A 22,840-nucleotide genomic window follows, 5' to 3' on the forward strand; every position below is an offset into this window, starting at 1 on the left:
TTTACACAATGTAATGTGAAATGCATTATTAATGCCAATGATAATTGAATAGGTATAATTGTATTTCTATTAGTGTTGCAGAAATGTTAGAGAGATTTTCAGGCTCAAAATCTATGACTAGGTACAATTTACATGGAAACTGGATTTGATTAAAGGTTACTTTCACTTTATACCTCTTACTTTTAACTCTTACCTTTTTAAATGTTTATCATACAAAATAAATTCTTTCAGTTTGCAAGTAGGAGGTAGGTGAGAGGAACTGAGTGACATTATTGTGGAGAATTGGGGGGGCTATTGAGGTTGATAGCTTTGGGAGGATAGTAGGGATCGTAGAATACAGGAACATTGAAGAGGGGGGCGAATGATCTGAAAGGTCCTGAAAAGGGATTTCAGAATGTGGCAGTGCTGAGGCGGAGACTTCCTGGTGTTTGAGAACCCTGGGAAGGAGGTACCAGGGGTTCATTAAGTGTGGGATTATATCAAAATGTCATAATCCAAAGATGTAAGGACAGTGGAAAAAGGCTCTTGAGAATATGGGAACACGGGGAGGTGTTGGGTATGGTATGAGTTGAAGAGTGTACTTGGGGTGTGGCATTGTAACTGGGGATCATGGAATCTGGCAGAGAACACTGACGAAAGCTTGGTGAAGGTTGTTTTCTTGTGAGAACAGTTGGCATTTGAGCAAAGGTATCGGTGTTCAATGTGTATAATCAAGAACATTAAGATGCAGCAGGAGGGAACAGTAATGGCAGAAAGGTACTCAGGGCATCGAGATTCAGTGAAGGTAGGAGGGACAACTACTGTGATGTAGTTCATTTTCAGCAGGGGAGGTGGAACTTCTAGAGAGGAATTACTGAACAGTGAATTGGGGAAAGTCACAGCTGTTTGATTTACTTGCCATGACCTGACCTACCCACAAATCTGCCACTGGCTTGTATTGGTGTTGCATTTTGGGGTCAGATCACAAAGGGGTTTTAATGTGGAAGGGTCCACTTGCAGCATGGGATATATGTAGGGGGATTGTATCTTGAAAGTTTCTTCCACTAGAAACTGTCATTGGGAAAATGTTAGAGTCTATTATAAAGGATGTAATAGCAAAGCATTTAGAATTAAATAATCTATTCAAGCAGGATCAGCATGGCTTCGTGAAGGGGAAATCATGCCTAACAAATTTATTATAATTCTTTGCGGAGGTAATTAGCAGGATAGATAAAGGGGAATCAGTAGATGGGATGTATTTGGATTTCCAAAAGGCGTTTGATAAGTTACTGCATGTAAGGCTACCTAATAAGACAAGAACCCATGTTGTTGGAGGTAGTATATTAGCATGGTTAGAGGATTGGCTAACTAATAGAAGACAGAGAATTGGGATAAGAGGGGCATTTTCAGGATAGCAACCTGTAACTAGCGGAGTGCCACAGGGATCAGTGCTGGGGCCTCAATTATTTACAATATATGTTAACGACTTAGATGAGGGAAGTGAATGCACTATCACCAAATTTGCGCAAGATACAAAAATAGGTGGGAAGGCAAGTGGTGAGGATGACAGAAGGAGTCTACAGAGGGGCATAGACAGATTAAATGAGTGGGCAAAAAAGTAGCAGATGGAATATAATGTGGGAAAATGTGAGGTTATGCACTTTGGCAGGAAGAATAGAGAAGCTGAATATTATTTAAATAGAGAAATACTGTAGAAGGCTGAAGCACAGAGGGATTTGGGAGTCCTTGTGCATGAATTCCAAAAAGCTAACATATAAGTTCAACAGGTAATAGGGAAAGCAAATGATTGTTGGCCTTTATTTCAAAGGGAATGGAGTTTAAAGCTAGGAAGTCTTGCTAAAACTATACAAGGCACTAGTTAGACCATATCTATAATATTGTGGACAGTTTTGGTCCCCTTATCTAAGGAAAGATATACTGGCATTGGAGGCAGTCCAGGTAAGGTTCACTAGTTTATGTAATTTACATGCTAACACAATTTTGGTTGTGAAATTATGAAAGTCATAACTGGTAAGCCTGATGCTTCATAAAGGTTTAAGGTTCGCAGAAGCAGAAACTAGAGTATGCTTTCAGTGCAATTGATCGCGTGCATACCTTTTAACTAAAAGGTCATAGGTCTGAGTTGCAGGGCTTCCTGACACTCAAATTAGCCCATCTCAGTTGTGAATATTTCATCAGCTCTCAGCCTTCAGCATGAAGGAATTAAAGTGGCATGGTAGTAGAGAGGCCCAGCTAGTTGTGAAATAGAATGATTTTTAAAATTTATTGTTTCATGTGATGTGGGGTTTCGCTGGCAAGTCAGAATTTGCAGTTCATTCCTAACAGCCTGAGTGGCTCGCTAGGCCATTTCAGAGGGCAGTTAAGAGTCAATCACATTGCTTTGCGTCTGGAGTCACATGTAGGCCAGGCCAGGTAAGGTGGCAGATTTCCTTCTCTAATGGACATTAGTGAAGCAGATGGGGCTTTTTCCTTATGGCAATTATAGTTTCATTGTCACCATTACTTAGACTTTATATTCCAGATTTATTAATTGAATGTAAATTCCATCAGCTGCTATGGTGGGATTTGAACCCATGTCCCCAGTGCATTAGCCTGGGCCTCTGTCTAATGACATTACCACTACGCCACCATCTCACCATGAATGGAGGCAAATAGTTTGCAACAGAAGGGAAAACATGAAGCAGGGGACCCAGCAGTTCAAACCATCAATCATACCCTTCAGGCAACACTTCTCAACGCAATTCTTTAGGGAGGGTTAGCAGGTAACCTCCAGACAGGTCAAAAAATGAAATTTCACTTTACCTAGCATTGGGAGTTAAGAAGGTAAAAGAATTTACTGCTCATCTTTTCAACTGGAAGATACTTAACAAAAATTTCAGATTGGGAGTCTGAAATTTCACATCTAAGAATGTAGAAATATAAACATTTATCCTATTTATCCAAGTTTTCTAATAATTTAGTAAGATATTGCTTTTTAGATTTTTTTCCTAGAGTGGAGGCAATGCATCATTTCAGATGCTCTGTAATTGCATGGAATGCTGGCACTGCATTTATCAACAACATGCTATAAGCATACAGTGCTACCAGTATGTGCTGTTTTACAGGCTGACTCTAATCATAGAGCACATGGTTTTCCAAGACAACCCTTTGAAAATGAAAGGACTCTGTCAGCGTGAAGTATGAGAGTCCCACTGATCAAGAGTTTGATCACATCTCATTTAAAACATTGATTGCATGGAATGTTAATTCTGTGCACACAGTGATATATTTTTAAAAAACAGTTTATAAAGACACCGTGGGCCTGATTTTGGCTATTGTAGCTTACATGATAATGTTCTCTCTCTTTCTGATAGAGTTTTAAGTAAAGTTGCCTTGGTTAGGCTCAACCCACTTCTCAGTAACTTGCACTCATTTGCTAACCTTGCTGTCTAAGAGATCATAGGAAAAGAACGTGGGAATTGGTAATGTTATACTAGTAGGACATGTTCTCCTGGGGTCAGGCTCAAGATACCTTGCAGGGTAATGTAATTATAGATTTATCAACTGCCATACCTGAAGTGACAGGGTTTAAAGCTGATACTGGTTGTACAGCATAAGAGAAAATGTTCCTTTCCTTAACATTTTCACCTGAAGTGTCAAGATATATTGAACAGCAAAATTATTATTACCCCGCACCATATTTATTCTCACAAACTTGCACTAGAGCAAACATGGTATTGACTCCATACTCATAAAAGCTCCCTATGTTACCAATCTATATTTTAAAAAGTAGCAAATAAACCAATCCCTGTCATGTTTACTTGTTTTTTGTGCAGGTATAAACAACAGTAAGTCACAAACTTGTATGAAAGATATTCCTTGTATGAAGATAGGAAGAGAGTACAAAAACATGTTTATTATTGCAATGCTGAATATGTTCTGGACTTGTTACTTTTAGGATAAAGATTTAAAGGAAATTAATTGGAATTTCCATCATTGACTATTTTCTTCAAGACTTCAACAGACCTTGAAACCATGAATAAGTGAAGGAAATTGGCACAAATGGAAAGCTGCAAATTTTACCCATAATAAAGCAGTCTCATATATTTTGCAACTCTAGTTACAATTCAAGATTTTTCTGAATTCCAAGCTCATTAATCTAGAGGACCATGCTTCCTGATTGAATAGCATCGTAGAGACTAAGAGGCACATAAAAAAAAATCCAAGGTAGTATGATTTGCCCATCATGTGCTTAATTTCAGTTCGATAGTGCTGCATGCTGTGTAGCAGCCATGTAAAACAGCCGGACATATCAACTGCAAGTTATCTCTCATTGAACATCCTCAGCTACTGTACAGCCATGGCCTAGAATGATCACTCTTTCTGCAGACCCCACTTGGCTGTGATGTTTAATGAAGAGCTCAAAGACTAAGAAATACAAATATATAATTATTAGTATGGAATGTGAAAAACTAATTTTAGAAACCATAATGATTGTTAAATATTGATTTTTAAAGATGTGTAGTTATATTTAATTTGTAGCATTTTTTTCAAATTTTGCATTGTAAAGTATTGTCACTTCCCTGACGTGTCACTGTCAAGAAATAATTGAGACTTACGTACCTTGAGTAAGCAGTAAAGTGCATACAATCTGAAATGGGAGTGCTCGAACCATCATGACAGAACTGAAAATAAAAGCAGAAGTGTAAATCATTCAAACTCCCCTACTTGTTCATTTCTTTATTTTTGAAGAAATGATAGATACCCCAACTATTTTAAATGAGGAAAAAAGATAATAAAACAATAGAAAGAAAGGAAGATTTGCATTTGTATGGTACCTTTCACATCCGCTGGGCATCTTGCACTTCACAGATAATGAAGTGAACTCATGTTTCTTATGTAGGCAAGTAAAACAGCCAATTTTGAGCACAGCAAGGTACCATGAACATCAAATGAGATAGTAACCAGTTGATCTATTTTGGTGGTGTTAGTTGAGGGAAAAGTATTGACTCCAGCTTTTTTCCCAGTCTTGCCATAGGTTCCCTTATATCCTCTTGAACAGCAGGTGGAAGTTAAGGGCTCATCCAAAAGACAACACTTTCAACTTTCTCAGCACTACATTGAAGTGTTGACCTAGAATAGACACTGAAGTGGGACTTAAACCACAGCCTCTGACTCAAAAACAAGAATGTTACCAATTGAGCTATGCAGACACTTACATCTCAGAGTGCATCACATTAAATTAATTAAAAATAAAATTCACGTTTAATGTTACTAGGTAGCTAGCATCAACATTTCCAAATTCTGGCTTTACTTTGAGTTAACTTATTTATATGGACCTTGGGGAACAGCCACAGGGAATAATGTTCATTAATTACCATACTGCGAAAAATGTGAAGATTTCAAGTTATACTTAGTGATATGTAATTAAATAGGAATTATCTTTACAAGAGAACAGAATGTTCAGCCTAGCTCTTTCACAACATCTATTCTGGTATGTAACTCTCCCATTTTCAAATAGAAATCACACAACACGTAAAGTCATTTTTTATCCATTTATGAAATGTGGGCTTCACTAGCTGGGCCAGCATTTATTGCCCACCCCAAGTTGCCCTTGAGAAGATGGTGGTGAAGTGCCTTCTTGAACTGCTGCAGTCCGTGTGGTGTAGGTACACCCACAGCGCTGTTAGGAAGGGAATTCCAGGATTTTTGACCCAGCGACAGTGAAGGAACGGTGATATATTTCCAAGTCAGGATGGTGAGTGACTTGGAGGGAAACTTCCAGGTGGTGCTGTTCCCATCTATCTGCTGCCCTAAGCCTTCTAGATGGTATTGTCATGGGTTTGGAAGGTGCTGTCTAGGAATCCTTGAATTCCTGCTGTGCATCTTGTAGATGGTACACACTGCTGCTGCTGTGCATCGGTGGTGGAGGGAGTGAATGTTTGTAGATGTGGTGCCAATCAAGCAGGCTGCTTTGTCCTGGACAGTCTCAAGCTTCTCGAGTGTTGTGGGAGCTGCATCCAGGCAAGTGGAGAGTATTCCATCACACTCCTGACATGTGCCTTGTAAATCATGGACAGGCTTTGGCAAGTCAGGAGGTGGGTTACTCATCACAGGATTCCTAGCCTCTGACCTGTCTTGTAGCCATAGTGTTTATATGGCTAGTCCAGTGCAGTTTCTGGTCAATGGTAACCCCCAGGATGTTGATAGAGGGGTATTCAGTGATGGTAATGCCACTGAACATCATGGGGTGATGGTTAGATTCTCTCTTGTTGAAGATGGTCATTGCCTGGTATTTGTGTGGCACGAATGTTACTTGCCACTCATCAGCCCAAGCCTGGATATTGTCCAGGTCTTGCTGCATTTGGACATGGACTGCTTCAGCACCCGAGGAGTCGTGAATGATGCTAAACATTGTGCAATCATCAGCAAACATCCCCACTTCAGACCTTATGATGGAAGGAAGATCACTGATCAAGCTGCTGAGGATAGTTGGGCCTAGGACACTACCCTGAGGAACTCCTGCAGTGATGTCCTGGAGCTGAGATGACTGACCTCCAACAACCACAACGATCTTCCTTTGTTCTAGGTATGACTCCAACTAGCGGAGCTTTTTCCCCCTGATTACCATTGACTTCAGTTTTGTTAAGGCTCCTTGACGCCACACTCGGTTAAATGCTGCCTTGCTGTCAAGAGCAGTCACTCTCACCTCGCCTCGGGAGTTCAGCTCTTTGTCCATGTTGGAAACAAGGCTGTGATGAGGTCGGGAGTTGAGTGACGCTGGCGGAACCCAAACTGGGCATTAGTAAGCAGGTTATTGCTAAGCAAGTGCCACTTAATAGCATTGTTGATGACCCCTGCCATTACTTTACTGATGATCGAGGGTAGACTGTTATGACCCAGCAGTTGGTTAGGCTGAGTTATTTAAAAATCCCAGAGGGAAACTTTAAACAACTGACATAACCTGTATTTTTAAGCGGTATGTTTGAGATGCAACTCTGAATTCAGGAATAAGACCATCAGTTCTCAAGGTTTTTATATTTAGTAAAATGTTTCATTTAGTTTATTTACAACACATTAAACACATATAAATTATTTGTAATTTGTAGAAATGTGTAACAAATTCCCAGACTTATCTCCATTGAGGCAACAGCAACCCGTAGACTTTCACCAGACACCATTTTCACCTTACAAATTCAAAATGAGGTTCCTTTCCCCCTCTTGGTATTAACAAAAATCACTCCAGTTCAGTGTCCAAGTTTTTTTTTAAATGTCCAATTTTCCTTTAAGATTCAAACTTTTGGTAACGCATCTGTGAACAGATTTTCTCTTCCAGAAACATGTATAATCCATAGATGAAATGGCTGTATTTCTGAGTAAGCTTTCTGATATAACTGTTTTAATTGCAAATCATGTTCCTTTACTCCACTAACCTCTTTGAGTTAAACATTTCAGCTGAATTTTCTTGTATTCCTTCCTCTTGAACAATGTTATCAAATACAGTGCCAGCTAATTGGATTTTGACACTATCTTCTTGCCTTTGAACTGCCTGCCTGTCTTGTTCTTTCCTATGAGCCTTTGATCTCATTATAGCACAATCATGAAAGAATCCAGGATGTCTCTTCTGTAACACCTCAGTTGAAAACACTTCTCCAGGCTGCTCAACTACCATAAGCATCACCCACATTTGCAATCTAGCTATATCATTAACCAGAACAAATTGAACCCCTGCAATGGGCAATTTTTCTACCACTCCAACTATAACTTCACCTGTCTTCCATTTGGTATTTAAATTTACCTTCCACAACAGAATAGATTTAGCATCCCCACAAACTCCTGCTCCTATATTACTCCCTTTGAAGAACAAATATCACTATGCCACAACATTAAAGATTGACTAGCCTCTGTGTCTCTTAAAATTTCAAGATCTTTACTTACTCCACCTGTACACATGGAAAGACTTTCCCTTCACACACAAAATCTTTAAATATTTCTGAAACCTGATCCTCAGAATTCTCTTGAGTAAACTTCTTCACTTTTCATTAATTCTCCCTGTTTCACCTGCACACAAACTACTGGTTTTTCCTGTGCCTGAACCTTAGAAACCACAGTTCTTTTACTTCCAGATCTTTTCTGTACCCCAAAAATCCCAACAGATATTTCCTGTGATCTCCAACACACTGACTTCGTGTGCCCCACTTTATTACAATGAAAACACCTCAATTTTCGAATGTCACTTCTACCTTCAGCGCCTTCCTTTTTATTCTGAGAGAAAACTTCCTGGGAACTTCCAGCTACTCCTTCTTTTCTGTGACTACCTACCTTTCTTTCACCTCCCCACTTTTTATCCTTTTCCAATTTGAAAGGGTGACAAAAAAAAGATTTATCCCTATAAACTAACTCATAATCATCAGCTATCTCCGCTGCTTGTCTTACAGAATCAATCCTCTGTTCCTGCACATGAATTCTCACTACTGAAGAGACTGAATCTTTAAATTCTTTCAAAAGGATTACTTCCCCAAGAGCTGCATACATTGTTTCTATTTTTAATGCCCATATTCACCAGTCAAAATTACTTTGTCTTACTTTTTTAAACTCAGTATAAGTTTGGCCAGGCTGTTTTCTCATATTCCTAAATTTCTGCCTGTATGCTTCAGGAACCAACTCATATGCACTCAAAATAGTCTTTTTCACCACATCATAATTCACCAACATTTCTTCTGATTGCGAAGCATATACCTCATGCGCCCTACCTTGCAACTTAAACTGTAACAATAACATCCAGTTTTCCTGTGGCCATTTCATCTGTTTAGCTAGCTTCTCAAATGAAATAAAGAATGCTTCAATATCTTTTTCCTCAAACTTTGGAAGATCTTGTACAAATTTAAGCATCTCCCCACTGGGTTCTACTCATGAGATAAGTCCTTCCTCACCTACTGGAGTCTTGTTTTTAACTGCCAACATTTTCAGCTGGAATTCTCTCTCTCTTTTTTGCTCTTTCCTCCTTCTCTATCTTAACAATTTTTAATTCCTTTTTAAAAGCCATTTCTCTGTCCTTTGCTTCAAATTCAAGCTTTTTCAGTTCCTTTGTTTGTCCAAATTCAAGTGTCTTCATTTGTAGCTGTGACTCACTAGTGTCAGGTTTCACTTCCAACCGTAGAAGTTGTGCTATACTTTTAATTATATCTGATTTCCTAGCTCCCACAGGTAATACCAATTTTAACTTCTCTGCCAACTCTGTTAACTTACTCTTGGTTATTTTTTCCAACCCAATCAGAGTTATCTCCTTGATTCCCAGACAAGCCTTAGCAATTGCCAAAGCCATCTTGCAGTCTCACCATTTATAAAATACCTCATCATCTCCTGAATTCAAAGTGCTTCTCGTACTCGTAACCTTAAGATTCACCAATTCCAAACCAATCAAGGAATTAGAAATATTTGTATCCCACTAGAGCCTCCAATTATTATGACCCAGTAGTTGGTAAAGCTAAGATATTTAAAAATCCCAGAAGGAAACTTCAAACAACTGTCATAACCTATATTTTTAAGTGGTGTGTTTGAGAAGCAACTCTGAATTCAGGAATAAGACCATCAGTTCTTGAGCGGTTTTTATATTAAACTAAATGAAACGTTTTATTAATTTACAACACATTAAACACATATACATGGCTACAAATTACTACTATCATAACTTATAACAAATTCCCAGACTTATCTCCATTAAGGCAACAGCAACCCATAGACTTTCAGCAGACACCAGGTAAAGCATTTTCACCTTACAAATTCAAAATGAGGTTCCTTTCACTTTGGGTCCTGTGGAGACAGTTGTAGGCTTACAGCTGCTTTGATCTTACATTGCCTCTGTTCTGCACACACAAAACTGCTGTTGGTTATATCCAGCGCATCTCATTGAATGTAAATTCTCATTGTATCACCAACCCCTTTGAACTTTACTTCTACTAACATTAAACTCCTTTCATAGAATCAATTTTATTATTAATATAAAAATAATGCTTGGGCTCTGCTAGCTAGGTGCCAGATTTTGAATGGTCTATTCAACAAAATGCAAATGTACCCTACCTCTCTTACATCTCAAAACTAATATATATCAAAGCACCCAGACTAGCTGGCTTTAATCCAGTTAAGGCATACACCGACACACCCACAGACTAAACATCTACTTTAAAAAAATAGTTTCCAATAATATATATATATTAATAGCTTCATGACATAGACTGATAGAATGGTAATTGGCTGGGTTGGATTTGACCTGCTTTTTGTGTACAGGACGTACCTGGGCAATTTTCCACATAGCTGGGTAGATGCCAATGTTATAGCTGTACTGGAACAGCTTGGCTAGGGGCGTAGCTGGAACTGTTGCTCTAAAAGGCCACTTATATGAAAATCAAGTTCCTCAAACACTGAACAGTTCTGCTGCACAGCAATTGTTAGCAATTTATGCAGCACAATGCAAGGGAAATAACAAGATACTGTCATAAAATGTGAATCACATTTTTTAATACCCTGTATGTATTTTCACAGTGTACTAAAAGCCTCAATAAATGAGAATACTTTTTTGTGAAGAACTCATGCGTTTTGAGATGTGACATTGCAAAATGAAGTAGAATTGGGGAGTAATTTAATATGACGGAATAAGTGCTTTTCCATTGCCACTATAGCAATGTAAAATATGTTCTATGCAATAAACTGGGATTTTGAAAATCAGCAATGTGACGCAAAACAAATAATCTAAAATATGCAGGTAGTTAATTTTCTCAAATGCTTGATTTGCTGTGCTACTATACTGATCAAAAGGCTTTTCTCTTCAGAATAACTTCCATATGAGGTCAAAAATACAAATATTCATTTGTCATTGATGCCCTTTTGACAAAGGTTGTCACTGAGCAATTGACCCATTGTGATCCACAGCAAATGTACAGTTCCAGGCAAAGAATGAAAAATTACACTTTAGAGTTCAATGGAAAGCACAGAAGATCTATGTATGTATTATAGGAAGACAATGTCAATAATTCTTTTGCCAACAGTCATCATCACCTTCTGAAAGATTATCAAGTTATATAGAGATTTTAGATAACTTTAGAATATCCAAAACTATAAGACCAGAATAATACAATATGCAAAGTCAGCTTAGAATCCTTATCATAAGTGTGAAAAATTAGTTTGTTTTCACTGTTGTGCTGTATATTTATTGATTTCTGGGTTAGGTCTTTAAAATGTATTGTCATCACCCAATTGCACTTCTCCTCTCCCACATTCCCTTGTTCAAATTCCTTTGGACCAGGTTCTGCTCCGTCCAGAACACAAAGACGGCCCTATTTAATGTAATCAATGGTGTACTTTATGATAATCTCATTTCCCTCATCTATTTCTCTGTAGCATTCAATACATCCAATGTAATTTTCTCGATCACTTCTCCTTCGTCATTCAACTACACAGGATTACCATCACTTGATTACACTCATACATGTATCAGCTTCGATAAAAAATTGGCTCAACGACAGGGAACCTGGGCGGAATTTTATGACCCCTCCTGCCAGTGGGATCTTCACATCCTGCCAAAGTCAATGGAGTTTTTAATAATTAGCTGCATTTTCTGGCCCCACCCCTGCCGCGTAAAATTCCGCCCAATGATTTGTACTTGGATATTGGATTAGAGAGTAAAATTTTAAAATTTGCTGAAGATACCAAACAAGGAGGTGTGGCAAACAGTGATGATATCAATCAACTGCACCAAGACACAGATAGCTAGCAAAATGGGCAGACAAGTGACAGGTGAAATTTAATACAGAGAAGCGTGAGGTGAATTATTTTGGCAGAAGGGATAGAGAGAGACAGCGTCTTCTTAATGACACAGTTCTAAAGAGTGTGCAGGGACAGAGGGAACTGCGAGTTCATCTGCATAGATCTTTGAAGGTGGCAAGACGTTTTGAAAAAGTAGCAAATCCTATAGGATTATGGGTTTCATAAATAGAGATATTGTGTAGAAAATCAACAAAGTTCTGCTGAATTTTTATACGGGTTAGACAACAAATAAAGCATTGTGCCCAGTTCTGGACACCACACCTTAGAAAGGGTTTGAAGATCCTTTAGACAGTGCAGAGGAGATTTACCAGAATGGCCCCACGCATGAGCAATTTTAGCTACAAGGTCAGGTCGGAGGAACAAGGATTTTTCTGCTTGGAGCAAAGGAGATTAAGGATAGATCTCATAGAAGTGTACAATGTTACAGCAAGTTTAGATAAGGTACCCAAAGAAAAGCTGCTCCAACGATCTGATGGTACAAAGACTAGGGCTCACAGATTGAAAGTTTTGGTTGGGAGATATGGGGGCTGTGAAGAAGAACTTTTTTATGCAGTGAGTGATAATGACCTGGAACTTGCTACCTTGGAAGCAGAGACAATCAATAATCCAAAGAGAAACTGAATGGACACTTAAGGGGAATAAACTTGCAGACTTCCAGGGATCAAGCTGGAAAATGGGACTGACTGGATTGCTCTACAGAGAGCTGGCATGGACTTATTTGGCCAAATGGCTGCCTCCTATGTTGTAAAGACTCTATGACTATAGAGTCCTCTAGTAATGGCTTCTCCTTCCAAGCAACATGGTTACCTCTTTTTCTTTGTTTGCATATTGCCTCTCAGTGGCATTATCAGTATACATGAGGCCAGCTTCCAGATGTGTGATGAAAACATCCGGATCTGACTCTCCACCACTACCCTTGACTTGATGATCATCTCTTTGTTCTTTGATTGTTTGTCAGACATCAACTCATAGATATCCCAGATCTTGCTCCATTTGAATAATATTCGGATTCTAATCAGCTCCTGCTAAAAATTCCATGGCCTTCCAAAACACAAGTTTCCTCCTTGGACACTCATTTTGACTGAACCAGACAGTGCACAATTTTGACATTTTGTGACCTTTAAACCCCATAACTTACAACCATCTGTACAATACTGCCTCTGCTCTCCCCCTTGCATTGAAACTCTTTTCCATACTCTTTTCAACTCTAGAGTTATTATTTCTATAACCTTTCTTGCCTACAATGACCCTTGATACACCATCCTCCAGAACATACTGAATCCAAACTTTTGTCTGCCTTCAAATTGCACCATAGTTTTGCACCACTCTATCTTTGCAACTTCTGACAATCTTAAACCTTCCCCCACACACCCTTTAGTCTTCTGACCTTATGCAAATCCCTTCCCTTCAATCCAGTGGTGGTGTCAGAGCCTTCATCCACATTAGCTCATTCTTTGAAGCATGACCAAAAAGGCCCATCACCCTCTGTCATCTCCTTTAAAAGCCTTCTCAAAAAGCTCCACTCTTCCTAATTTCCCCACCCATGGCTCAGTGCCTTTTCCATGTCTATTTGTGAAGTACCTTGGAAAGTACTTTTGACTTAAAGGCACTATATAAATGCAAGTAGCTACTGTCATTGCTGAGTGTTTTACAAATGCCAGCAGAACCCTTAAATTATAGCTTTCCTTCTGTAGAACATTATTTTATATAACAGATTATACAATTACTAATTGCATTTTCCGACTGAAATAAATAAATATAATTTGGGATATAACACACACCATTATATCTGTGCTACCTGTGAGAAGCAGTGGTAAAAGGAGAATGTTAAAGATGGGTGGAAATGAAGCTATTGTAATGTTTAGCAAAGAGCATAGCAATCAACCATGACATCCATAGGGAAGAATAAAACAATTTTCAGATTTCTTGAAGGGCTAGTATTTATGCTGTTTGTATATATTACACAATAATTTATGGGTGGAAGTTTTATTTTTATTCATTCATGGGATGTGGGTTTCATTGGCTGGGCTAGCATTTATTGCCCATCCCTCATTGCCCTTCAGAAGCTGGTGGTGAGCTGCCTTCTTGAACTGCTGCAGTCTATGTGGTGTAGTACACCTACAGTGCTGTTAGGAAGGAAGTTCCAGGATTTTGACCCAGCGACATATTTCCATATCATGATGGTGAGTGGTTTGAAGGGGAATTTCCAGTTGGTGGTGTTCCCATGAGTCTGCTGCCCTTGTCCTTCTAGATGGTCGTGGTCGCAGGTTTGGAAGGTGCTGTCTAAGGAGGCTTAGTGAGTTCCTACAGTGCACCTTGTCAATGGTACACACAGCTGCTACTGCGTGTCAGTGGTGGAGGGAGTAAATGTTTGTGAATGGGGTGCCAATCAAGCGGGCTGCTTTGTCTTGGATGGTGTCAAGCTTCATGAGTGTTGTTGGAATTGCACTCATCCAGGCAAGTGGGGAGTATTCTATCACACTCCTAACTTGTGCCTTGTAGATAGTGGACAGGCTTTGGGGAGTCAGGAGGCAAGTTACTCACTGGAGGATTCCTAGCCATTGACCTGCTCTTGTAGCCACAGTATTTATATGGCTAGCCTAGTTCAGTCGCTGGTCAATGGTAACCCCCAGAATGTTGATAGTGGAAGATTCAGCAAGGGTAATGCCATTGAATGTCAAGGGGCAATGGTTAGATTCACTCTTGTTGGAGATGGTCATTACCTGGCACTTGTGTGGCGCCAATGTTACTTGCCACTTGTCAACCCAAATCTGGATATTGTCCAGGCCTTGCTGCATTTGGACAGGGACTAGTATTAATTTAGATATCTTAAACATTGGAATTTTAGCTGCTTAGATTACACAAGGTATGAGAAAAAAAAACACAAAATAGAAAGCGATCCAGAATTCCACCCATATTGACTTTAATTCACTCACACTTTTGTTAATCTGGGGACAGCAAGTCAATGCACTGCATAAGCCGTGCATTTTCATCATGTATTATCAGTATGCGTTGTTGGTTTTCCCTGTATGAATTGTTCAATAAAAACTAATAATTATGTATAATTTGGAATATTTTGTTCTCTAAGATTTTGGAAGATATGGTATTTATTCCAATACACTGTGGCTGTGATGCTGTATAACAATATTATGGAATTCACAAGGGGATAGAACAATGGGAGTTTCTTCACATTCTATTAAACAACTGCAAGGGAATTATGAGCCTTTCTTATATTATAAAATTCTTAACAGTTAAGTGGTTAAAACAAGCTGACATCCTGAACTGTAAGCAAAATTTGAGATTCAATTATTTTAATCTCATGATAATGCCCAATTTGTAAATACTTCTGAATTTGTTCATTTCAAAAAAAGTTGCTCATTTCAACTCTAGTATGGAATTATTCATTCAAACTGGAGTAATGTGTTACCCTGAAACCGGCAATGTTCATTAACCCCAAATATATGTTTTGGTTATTGTGGTGCTTTTAAATGAGGCTTATTAAAATAGTTCAGCAAAATAATAGAATCCTCATAAATATATTTTCCCCAAAGTAGATCAGTATTAATACATTTGATTACTCATTGTGAAGCTTAATATTTTTCCCGTTTCATAAGTAAATAAACCATAAACAGCTATGTTGTGATTTATAACAAAAAAATTGGTTTAGGCTTTAAACATTGCTAGTTGCTGCCTTGCTAGTTATTAGAATTATACATTGTTTCTTGATTATGTATTTTCATCGGTCATTTCATATCAAAAGCCATTAGATTTTGCATCGCAATTATCCAAGAATCATACATTTCTCCTTTAATTGTACAACTATGACTGACACCTAGCTGCCAAAGGTATTTTATATTAAATAGGTCATTTGTACAAACCTCTTTTGTTTCCTTTTGTGCCTGTTTGTTCCCGAGCAGACAGAACGTGCCTTGCTTATAAATAGGTCATTCTGGACAATGGGCCAGTTTCCTAGTTAGCATTTCGCGTTAATAACTCTGATTCCCACCCCCCTCTCCGTCTCCTTCCGATCGCGGTTCAGACAGAAATGCTAATTCCTGCACAGAAATCACTCTTTCAGCACCTTCCAAGGTAACGACACAAATGAACGTTTGTGCCTGTTCGACGCTAACTAACTGTCCGCTGGAATTTAATCAAAGATCCGGTGTGGGTTTGAAACCAGGAGGGCTTCCCCCGCCGCCCGTGTTTACGGAAATCACACAGCAGGTTGGGCAGAAGAGATGCAGGCGGCGGATGCCGTTCGGGTTGTACCATTCGTGCACATTCTATCCCATGTATCCTTTAAAACCGGCGAGCTACGACTAATAGCGAACATGGTGTTGGAGAAATTCACTCAACCCTTGAGTTAAACTTGTTTCAATAAACTGGAGGAAAGGATGGCATTTCAAATTGATTCACTCGGCAGTGCTGCAGTTTACAGAGCCGATGCATCGAGACGGCCCTTTGCAATACGATCGGTTTAAAGAAGGTCTGTTAGGTAGACTTGAAACTCCAGCCGCCCATCTCGCAAACACAAAAATTCCATCAAACAAAAAACCATACCGAGAGAATATTAAGACTTTATCCCACCCCCCCCCCCCCACCCCCCCACCTTTCCTCTGCCGCTGGCAGTGTACTAAATCACTTCATAAATGAATCACATAACGAGAGGAGATTAACATTTTTTAGCTGAAAATGTCTCTCAGACCTGTCATTTTACCATTGCTCCTTCCGTCATGGACGCGGCAAAGGGGTAAGCGAGGTTGAACCTGCGATTTTGGCAACATCCAAACTATAACAAAAAGCGAACACGATTCGGCCCTTTTATAAACATTGAAATCGATTCAACTCCCATAAATTCACTAAACTTGAAAAATGAAAACAATGTTGACAAATTCTAGATGTTTAATAACGATTTGGGGCCGCAAAAAGTGTAAATAAATCAACTAAACAGAATGCTGAGTTCCATTGCATTAACTTTTGACAATTGCTTAAATCTTCTGGCGGACGGTAAATGGAACTGTGTGTGTTTGTGGTGATCCTGAATCGTCCTGATTGAACCACAATAATTAAATCACCTCAATATCAGCAACGGGCAACATTTCACCATATCACAAAAAAAATCCGAGACGGAGAGATTGTTCCTCAATAAGTGAAAGTTTTGTGGCACTGGGTTATGAGTGACTGCAGAAAATATCTCATTTATGAATGCCACAGTTTAGAGTCTTGGGCTACACAGAACAGAACGATAGAGGTCTCGGCCATCATAAACCCTGAGCAGCAACTGCTGTTGGTGACAGATTAAAAGTGTAAAACATTTATATTTGCATTACCAATGACTGAGATTAAACGGATACAATTTACTCACCATTTGAGGTTGCGGCTATCAGTACTGCCTGGAGTTTGAAATCGGTCTGTTTGTTTGCAAAGTTCAGAGGCAGCTGTGAGCTCCGCACTTTTCACTTCCGGGGATGCTATGTGGGGTGCTCATTAGTAAATGAAACAGATTAAGAAGCAGCCGCAGTGTCAACTTTCATTCCATTTCAGTTATGCAATCTCAAGTCCCCGTGATTCATTGGATGTCTTCAGCACTCAACCGCTAGTTCATTACACAACTCAGATTCTTAGCTTCGATTAATCGAAGGTGTCTTTATTTCTGTTGAGGCAGGATTTGTTTCTATTCGGGATTCGGCCCAAATTCCTGAGGCCAAGAATTGATCGATACACTTTTCTGACTAAGTTTATCAGGGGATACATTTTTTTTTTGTTTTTAAAAAACCAACCCTAATTATTAAGTTTTAAAATCATACTTTGAGCTTTCAGCTTTGCATTGTCTCGCACTTGTTCTTACTGTTTGTGAATGGCTTAGTGTCAGGCGAAACCGACAAACTACCAGTTGGAGTAAAGTACAGTAATCCGCCCTGGCGCCAAGGGTCCCAGATGACAGAGGAACATCTTCGGTCTGTCCGCAAGCATGACCCAGACCTCCCTGTCGCTTGCCATTGCAACACTCCACCCTGCTCTCATGCCCACAAGTCCGTCCTTGGCCTGCTGCATTGGTCCAGTGAAGCTCAACGCAAACTGGAGGAACAGCTCCTCATCTTCCGACAAGGCACTTTACAGCCTCTGGGACGTAACATTGAATTCAACAACTTCAGATCATGAACTCTCTCCTCCATCCCCACCCCCTTTCCGACGCCCCCCTCCCCTTTTTTTCTAATAATTTATCATTTTTTATATTTTTCTTTCCCCACCTATTCTCTACCTTTAAGCCCATTTCAATCCCTTTCCCCTACCCCACCTCCACTAGGGCTATCTATCACTGGCTCAGCCTGCTTTCCACCTTTAATGTCACCATTAGCACATCCTTTAGCTAATATCACCACGGTCAACACCCCTTTGTTCTTTGGTCTATGACATCTTTGGCAATCACTTTTTTGCCTCCACCTCTCACTGGCCCTCTGTCCAGCTCCACCTGTCCCACCCCCTCAAACAGCTTATATTTCACCTCATTTCTAATTTTCTTTAGTTCTGATAAAGAGTCTGATGAAATGTTAACTGTATTCCTCTCCACAGGTGCTGTCAGACCTGCTGAGTTTTTCCAACTATTTTTGTTTTTGTCCCAGATGACTTGTTGGTTATCCCCACACCCACGCCATCTGACCTGCCCAGTATTTCCCACATTTTCTGGTTTTGTTACAGTTCTCAAGCGTCTACAATATTTTGGTTTTATAATGATATAGTTTGCCCTTGGACATATTTTAATGTATAGTGATATTGCCTATTAGGGGGAGCAAGACCACAACAATCCTATGTTGAGAGTGTCCTGTTGTAAATGGTGCCTCCAAGTATGTTGCACTTCATTTCTGCACTGTCTGGGACACCAGGAGAGTACCTGTTCAATGGAGTGGAGGAACTGTCCATTCTTATCTGGATAGGCTGACTTGGATATGAGGTTGGCCTTTCTGCTTTGAATGAAAAAGCTTCAAGGGTTCCATCCTAACCCTTGTACACACCAGGGACAGATCTGTATTACAGCCAGTGCTGTGGTAGCTGTGTGTATTGAGAATGCTGTTGAGAGAGTCACCTCTGTTGATGATCAGGTCCAATTGAATGCCCTGATCTGTCTCCAGGCTGCCGTGTGGCATGGTTTGTTCAGAAAGGGTGCTAATTACACAAAGCTCATGGTAGCAGCAATGCTCAAGTAATCTCTGTCCATTTTCTCATTTATCTTTCCCATGTCATGATGTCCCGAGGCAGGAGGGTCATCTTGTTATCCATGCCAACTCTTGCACTGAAATCGCCCCGTACTTAATGATGTTTTATCTTAGGGATTCCGCTGATAGATCAGTTCTATGAGGAGCACAGTGTTGGAGCATTGAACCTCACGAGGTTATCTGGCCCCGTTTGAGTTGATAGGCAGATAGAGAGAGCACACTTTGAAACATTTGTGGGAGTTCAATCATCGAGAGCGAGTTCCTTACAGCAAAGCCTACATCTTGCTCATGTTTCCTCTGAACTCTTCCCCTGTCAGATGACCATGTAATGTTTTTCTTTCAGTAATTTGATCATGGCAAGCCTGGTCTCTTATAGGGACACTATGTCGATGTTCAATCTATCAAGTTCCATTTCGATCACAGCTGTCTTGTCCACATTATCGACCAGCTGCAAGTTGTCTGTCAGTCCCATGTTAATAATCCTGACATCCCAGCTTGCCAATTGAAGAATTGGCAACTTCTTTCTTTTGTTTGTCTGGTGCGATGGATTCCATCCATTTGTTAAGCAGAAACTTGAAGCTCCAAGCACCCACTAAAGCAGATCTACCATGAGAGAACTTTTTTGATGAGGATCTTGCACCATGGTGCTGCAATCAGGTGAGAACCTGACCCTAGAGTTGTACAGGTATTGCAGCAGTGCACATATAACTGCACATTTGGATGAGAATACAATCCAGAGTATATTCTCTGATATCTCATTTAGTCTCTTGCAAAATGGAAGGCGGTATATCACTATTTCTGTGGGTTGTAGAAAAGAAAGTTGGAAAAGCTTATAAGGGAAAATAAAGATGGAAATAAATTGCTTTGGGATTCAGTGGAAGTTTTGGGATATGATTATCAAAATATTTATTAATTATTGGTAATTAAAATGTCATATTTTCTTTAATTTGATATCTTTATAATCATGTGATTTCTGTTCTACAGTTGCAAGCTATATGAAAATACTGATGGAGAAAAATAAACATTTGTAATTTGCAGTGGGAGATGGTGGTGTAGTAGTATGGCCACTGGACTAGTAATTCAGAGACCCAAAGTAATGCTCTGGGGACCTGGATTCAAATCCCACCATGGCAGATGGTGGAATTTGAATTCAATAAATGTCTGGAATTAAAAGTCTGATGATGACCATGAAACCATTGTTGATTGGCATAAACACCTATCTGCATTTTTTTAAAAAAAAACCCATCTGGTTCACTAATGTCCTTTAGGGAAGGAAGTCTGGTCGGGCCTACATGTGACTCCAGACCCACAGCAATGTGGTTGACTCTTAAATGCCCTCTGAACAAGGGTAATTAGGGATGGGCAATAAATGCTGTCCTAGCCTGTGATGTCCACATCCCATGAATGAATTTTTTAAAAATCCATTAGCCAAAAAGGAAACAGGTTGATCAGCAATGCTCCACTGTTGTAATTCAGCAAATTCCCACTTATACATTCATCTGACAAAAAATGAAAAATGTATGCATTGGCCCAGATTTTGCAATTGTAAAGACAGCAAAATCAATTTAGTCATTACAACTGTGAAACTGACAGCAAATTCTGGCATCCTTATATGCACAATAACTGTGCACATAAGGATGCCAGAATTTGCTGTCACTGATTCCCTGCTCCTTCACACAGTGGACTGTTGACATCCCCACAATTGGAAATCCAGGACTTGATGGTGTATATCCCAGGAGAGTTAGCTGCAGAGATAGTGGATGTACTGGTTATTTTCCAAAATCTCCTAGATTCTAGAATGATCCTAGCAGATTGGAAGTTAGCAATGAACACTGCTATTAAAGAAAGGAGGGAGAGAAAACAAAGGACTACTGGCCAGTCAACCCCAAAAGCATACCTGCTGTTATTAAAGATATTCTCAGTGCAGTCTTCGGCTAGCTTGAGGGCTTTGGTGAGGGCCATAAGTTCAGCAACCTGTGCAGGGGGCTCTCCTGGAAAACTTCCCTCAGCAATAATGATGCCCCCATAGGGCACCACGGCCCAGCCTGTCCTAGGGGCTCCGCTCTCATACTTCCATGACCTGTCCATAAACAGGATGAAGTCTGCATCTTCCAGGGGCTCCTTGCAGATCCCACTGTGGTCTTCTGAGACGATAGTATCCTCGCACTCATGTGTCTCCCCTATGTCCATGATATCTTCTGCCGGATTGGGACTCATATCTCATAACTATTTGTACTGACTTATCCTTTGGCAGCAACAATGATTCCCATGTAGCTTTCCAGCTGTTTGAGGCTCTCTTTCATCTACCAGTATTTAATAGTTCCACCAATCTATGTCTGGCACATAAGATGACCTCCCCGGTCATCACCACGGGCTCACTAAACTTTATAGACCAGGTAGCACAATCGATTGCGGCTACACACCGGGGATTTCCGGTAACAAAAGGGGTCGGTTTTGTGGAGATGTTTTTTAAACAACATCCTGCTTTAACAATGACTTAACACGGATGTAATTTGAATTTTAACATCTTTTCTTAACTCATATGTTTAGAAAAGTTCAAACTGGATTCCTGCCAAACTTCAGGCTCATCTGTGTATTTTGGGAACAAACTGTATTGCTTTATTAAATTATTTTCTCAGCCAGGAACACTCAGCATTTTAAAATTAATGTCATATGTTTCTAAACCTTTTAGCTTCTTCCTCAAACCAAGCAATTTGCTGTGGTGATGACTGCGTTTACCCTCTTGCCTGTGAGTATTCCCTTTTTACACTTTGTGTCTACCTTAGTAGCCCATTCCATTATCTCAGTGTAATCCATCCCTACCGGTATTGCCAATTCAAGGACTTTCTTGTTAAAAGAGGGACGAAGTCCTGAACACATTTTTTAAAACATTGTCTGGATTACTCAGGCTGGAGAAATCACAATAGGTAGTGTATTTCCTTTCGGCATACTCACCTGCGCCTTTGTTTTGCGTCATACCTACAACCACTGACCAATTGGATCAGGCACTTCTTGATCCTCCCTTGTACAGTCTCTTGAATCGATTGTATCTACCTACTCAGGATAAAACCTGGGTGTTTATCCACCTCCCACCGGAAACTAAATTATTCACTTGTAGCCAAATCTGGTGGGGCATTTTAGATCTCACTAGGACTTGTATGTCCTCAGGGTGGAGTGAGCAGATAGATTATTTCCTCCAAGTTGTTTCAGAAATAAGTTTTTGCATGGATTTGTCCCGGGGTAGGTATGTCCCTCATTTGTCTCTCCGCCAGGGTGAAGGGACAGATTTTACTTTTGTTTGGGTGTTTCCCAGATTGTCCTGCTTTGTTCTACACAATAGGGGCTATGGCCACTGGTCCTTTTGTCTCTGTCTCAGGCAGAACTGAGGGAGACATGGCATTACATTTTGGTGCAAAAACAAAAATACCTGGAAAAATTCAGGTCTGACAGCATCTGCAGAGAAGGATACAGCTGACAGTTCGAGTCTGTATGACCCTTTATCAGAACTAAGACATATAGAAATGTGGTGAAATATGAGCTGGTGGAGGGGGTTGGGACAGGTAGAGCTCGATAGGGGGCCAGTGATAGGTGGAGGCCAAGAAGAGACTGCCAAAGATGTCATTGACAAAAGGACAAAGGGGTGTTGGTGATATTATCTATTTGTATTTTTGTTTTTGTTCTGGATTTCCAGCATCAGCAGTATTTTGCTTTTATATTACATTTTGGTGGCTGTTCCCAGTCCCAGTCATCGTCCTAGCTGTCGCATTCGGCAGCCTAATTTCCCAGTCCTCCCAGTCAATGGAGTCAGTACTATTTGGGGATGT

At 39.9% G+C, this 22,840-nt stretch overlaps 1 protein-coding gene across 2 annotated transcripts in view; it reads right to left on the bottom strand.

The window, feature by feature from the left end:
• Positions 1 to 17,254, bottom strand: part of vwa2 (von Willebrand factor A domain containing 2) — a 91,153-nt gene extending 73,899 nt beyond the window's left edge. For both annotated transcript variants that reach the window (XM_041210293.1, XM_041210292.1), the window contains exons 1-2: positions 17,168 to 17,254; positions 4,603 to 4,664 (exon numbers count right to left, since the gene is read on the bottom strand). In XM_041210293.1, coding sequence (XP_041066227.1) covers positions 4,603 to 4,657 — 55 coding nt within the window. In that variant the 5' untranslated portion in view covers positions 4,658 to 4,664; positions 17,168 to 17,254. The remainder of the gene's footprint in view (positions 1 to 4,602; positions 4,665 to 17,167) is intronic.
• Positions 17,255 to 22,840: the final 5,586 nt, after the last annotated feature.

Source organism: Carcharodon carcharias, chromosome 17, assembly GCF_017639515.1.
Source record: "Carcharodon carcharias isolate sCarCar2 chromosome 17, sCarCar2.pri, whole genome shotgun sequence".
NCBI classification, from domain to species: Eukaryota; Metazoa; Chordata; class Chondrichthyes; order Lamniformes; family Lamnidae; genus Carcharodon; species Carcharodon carcharias.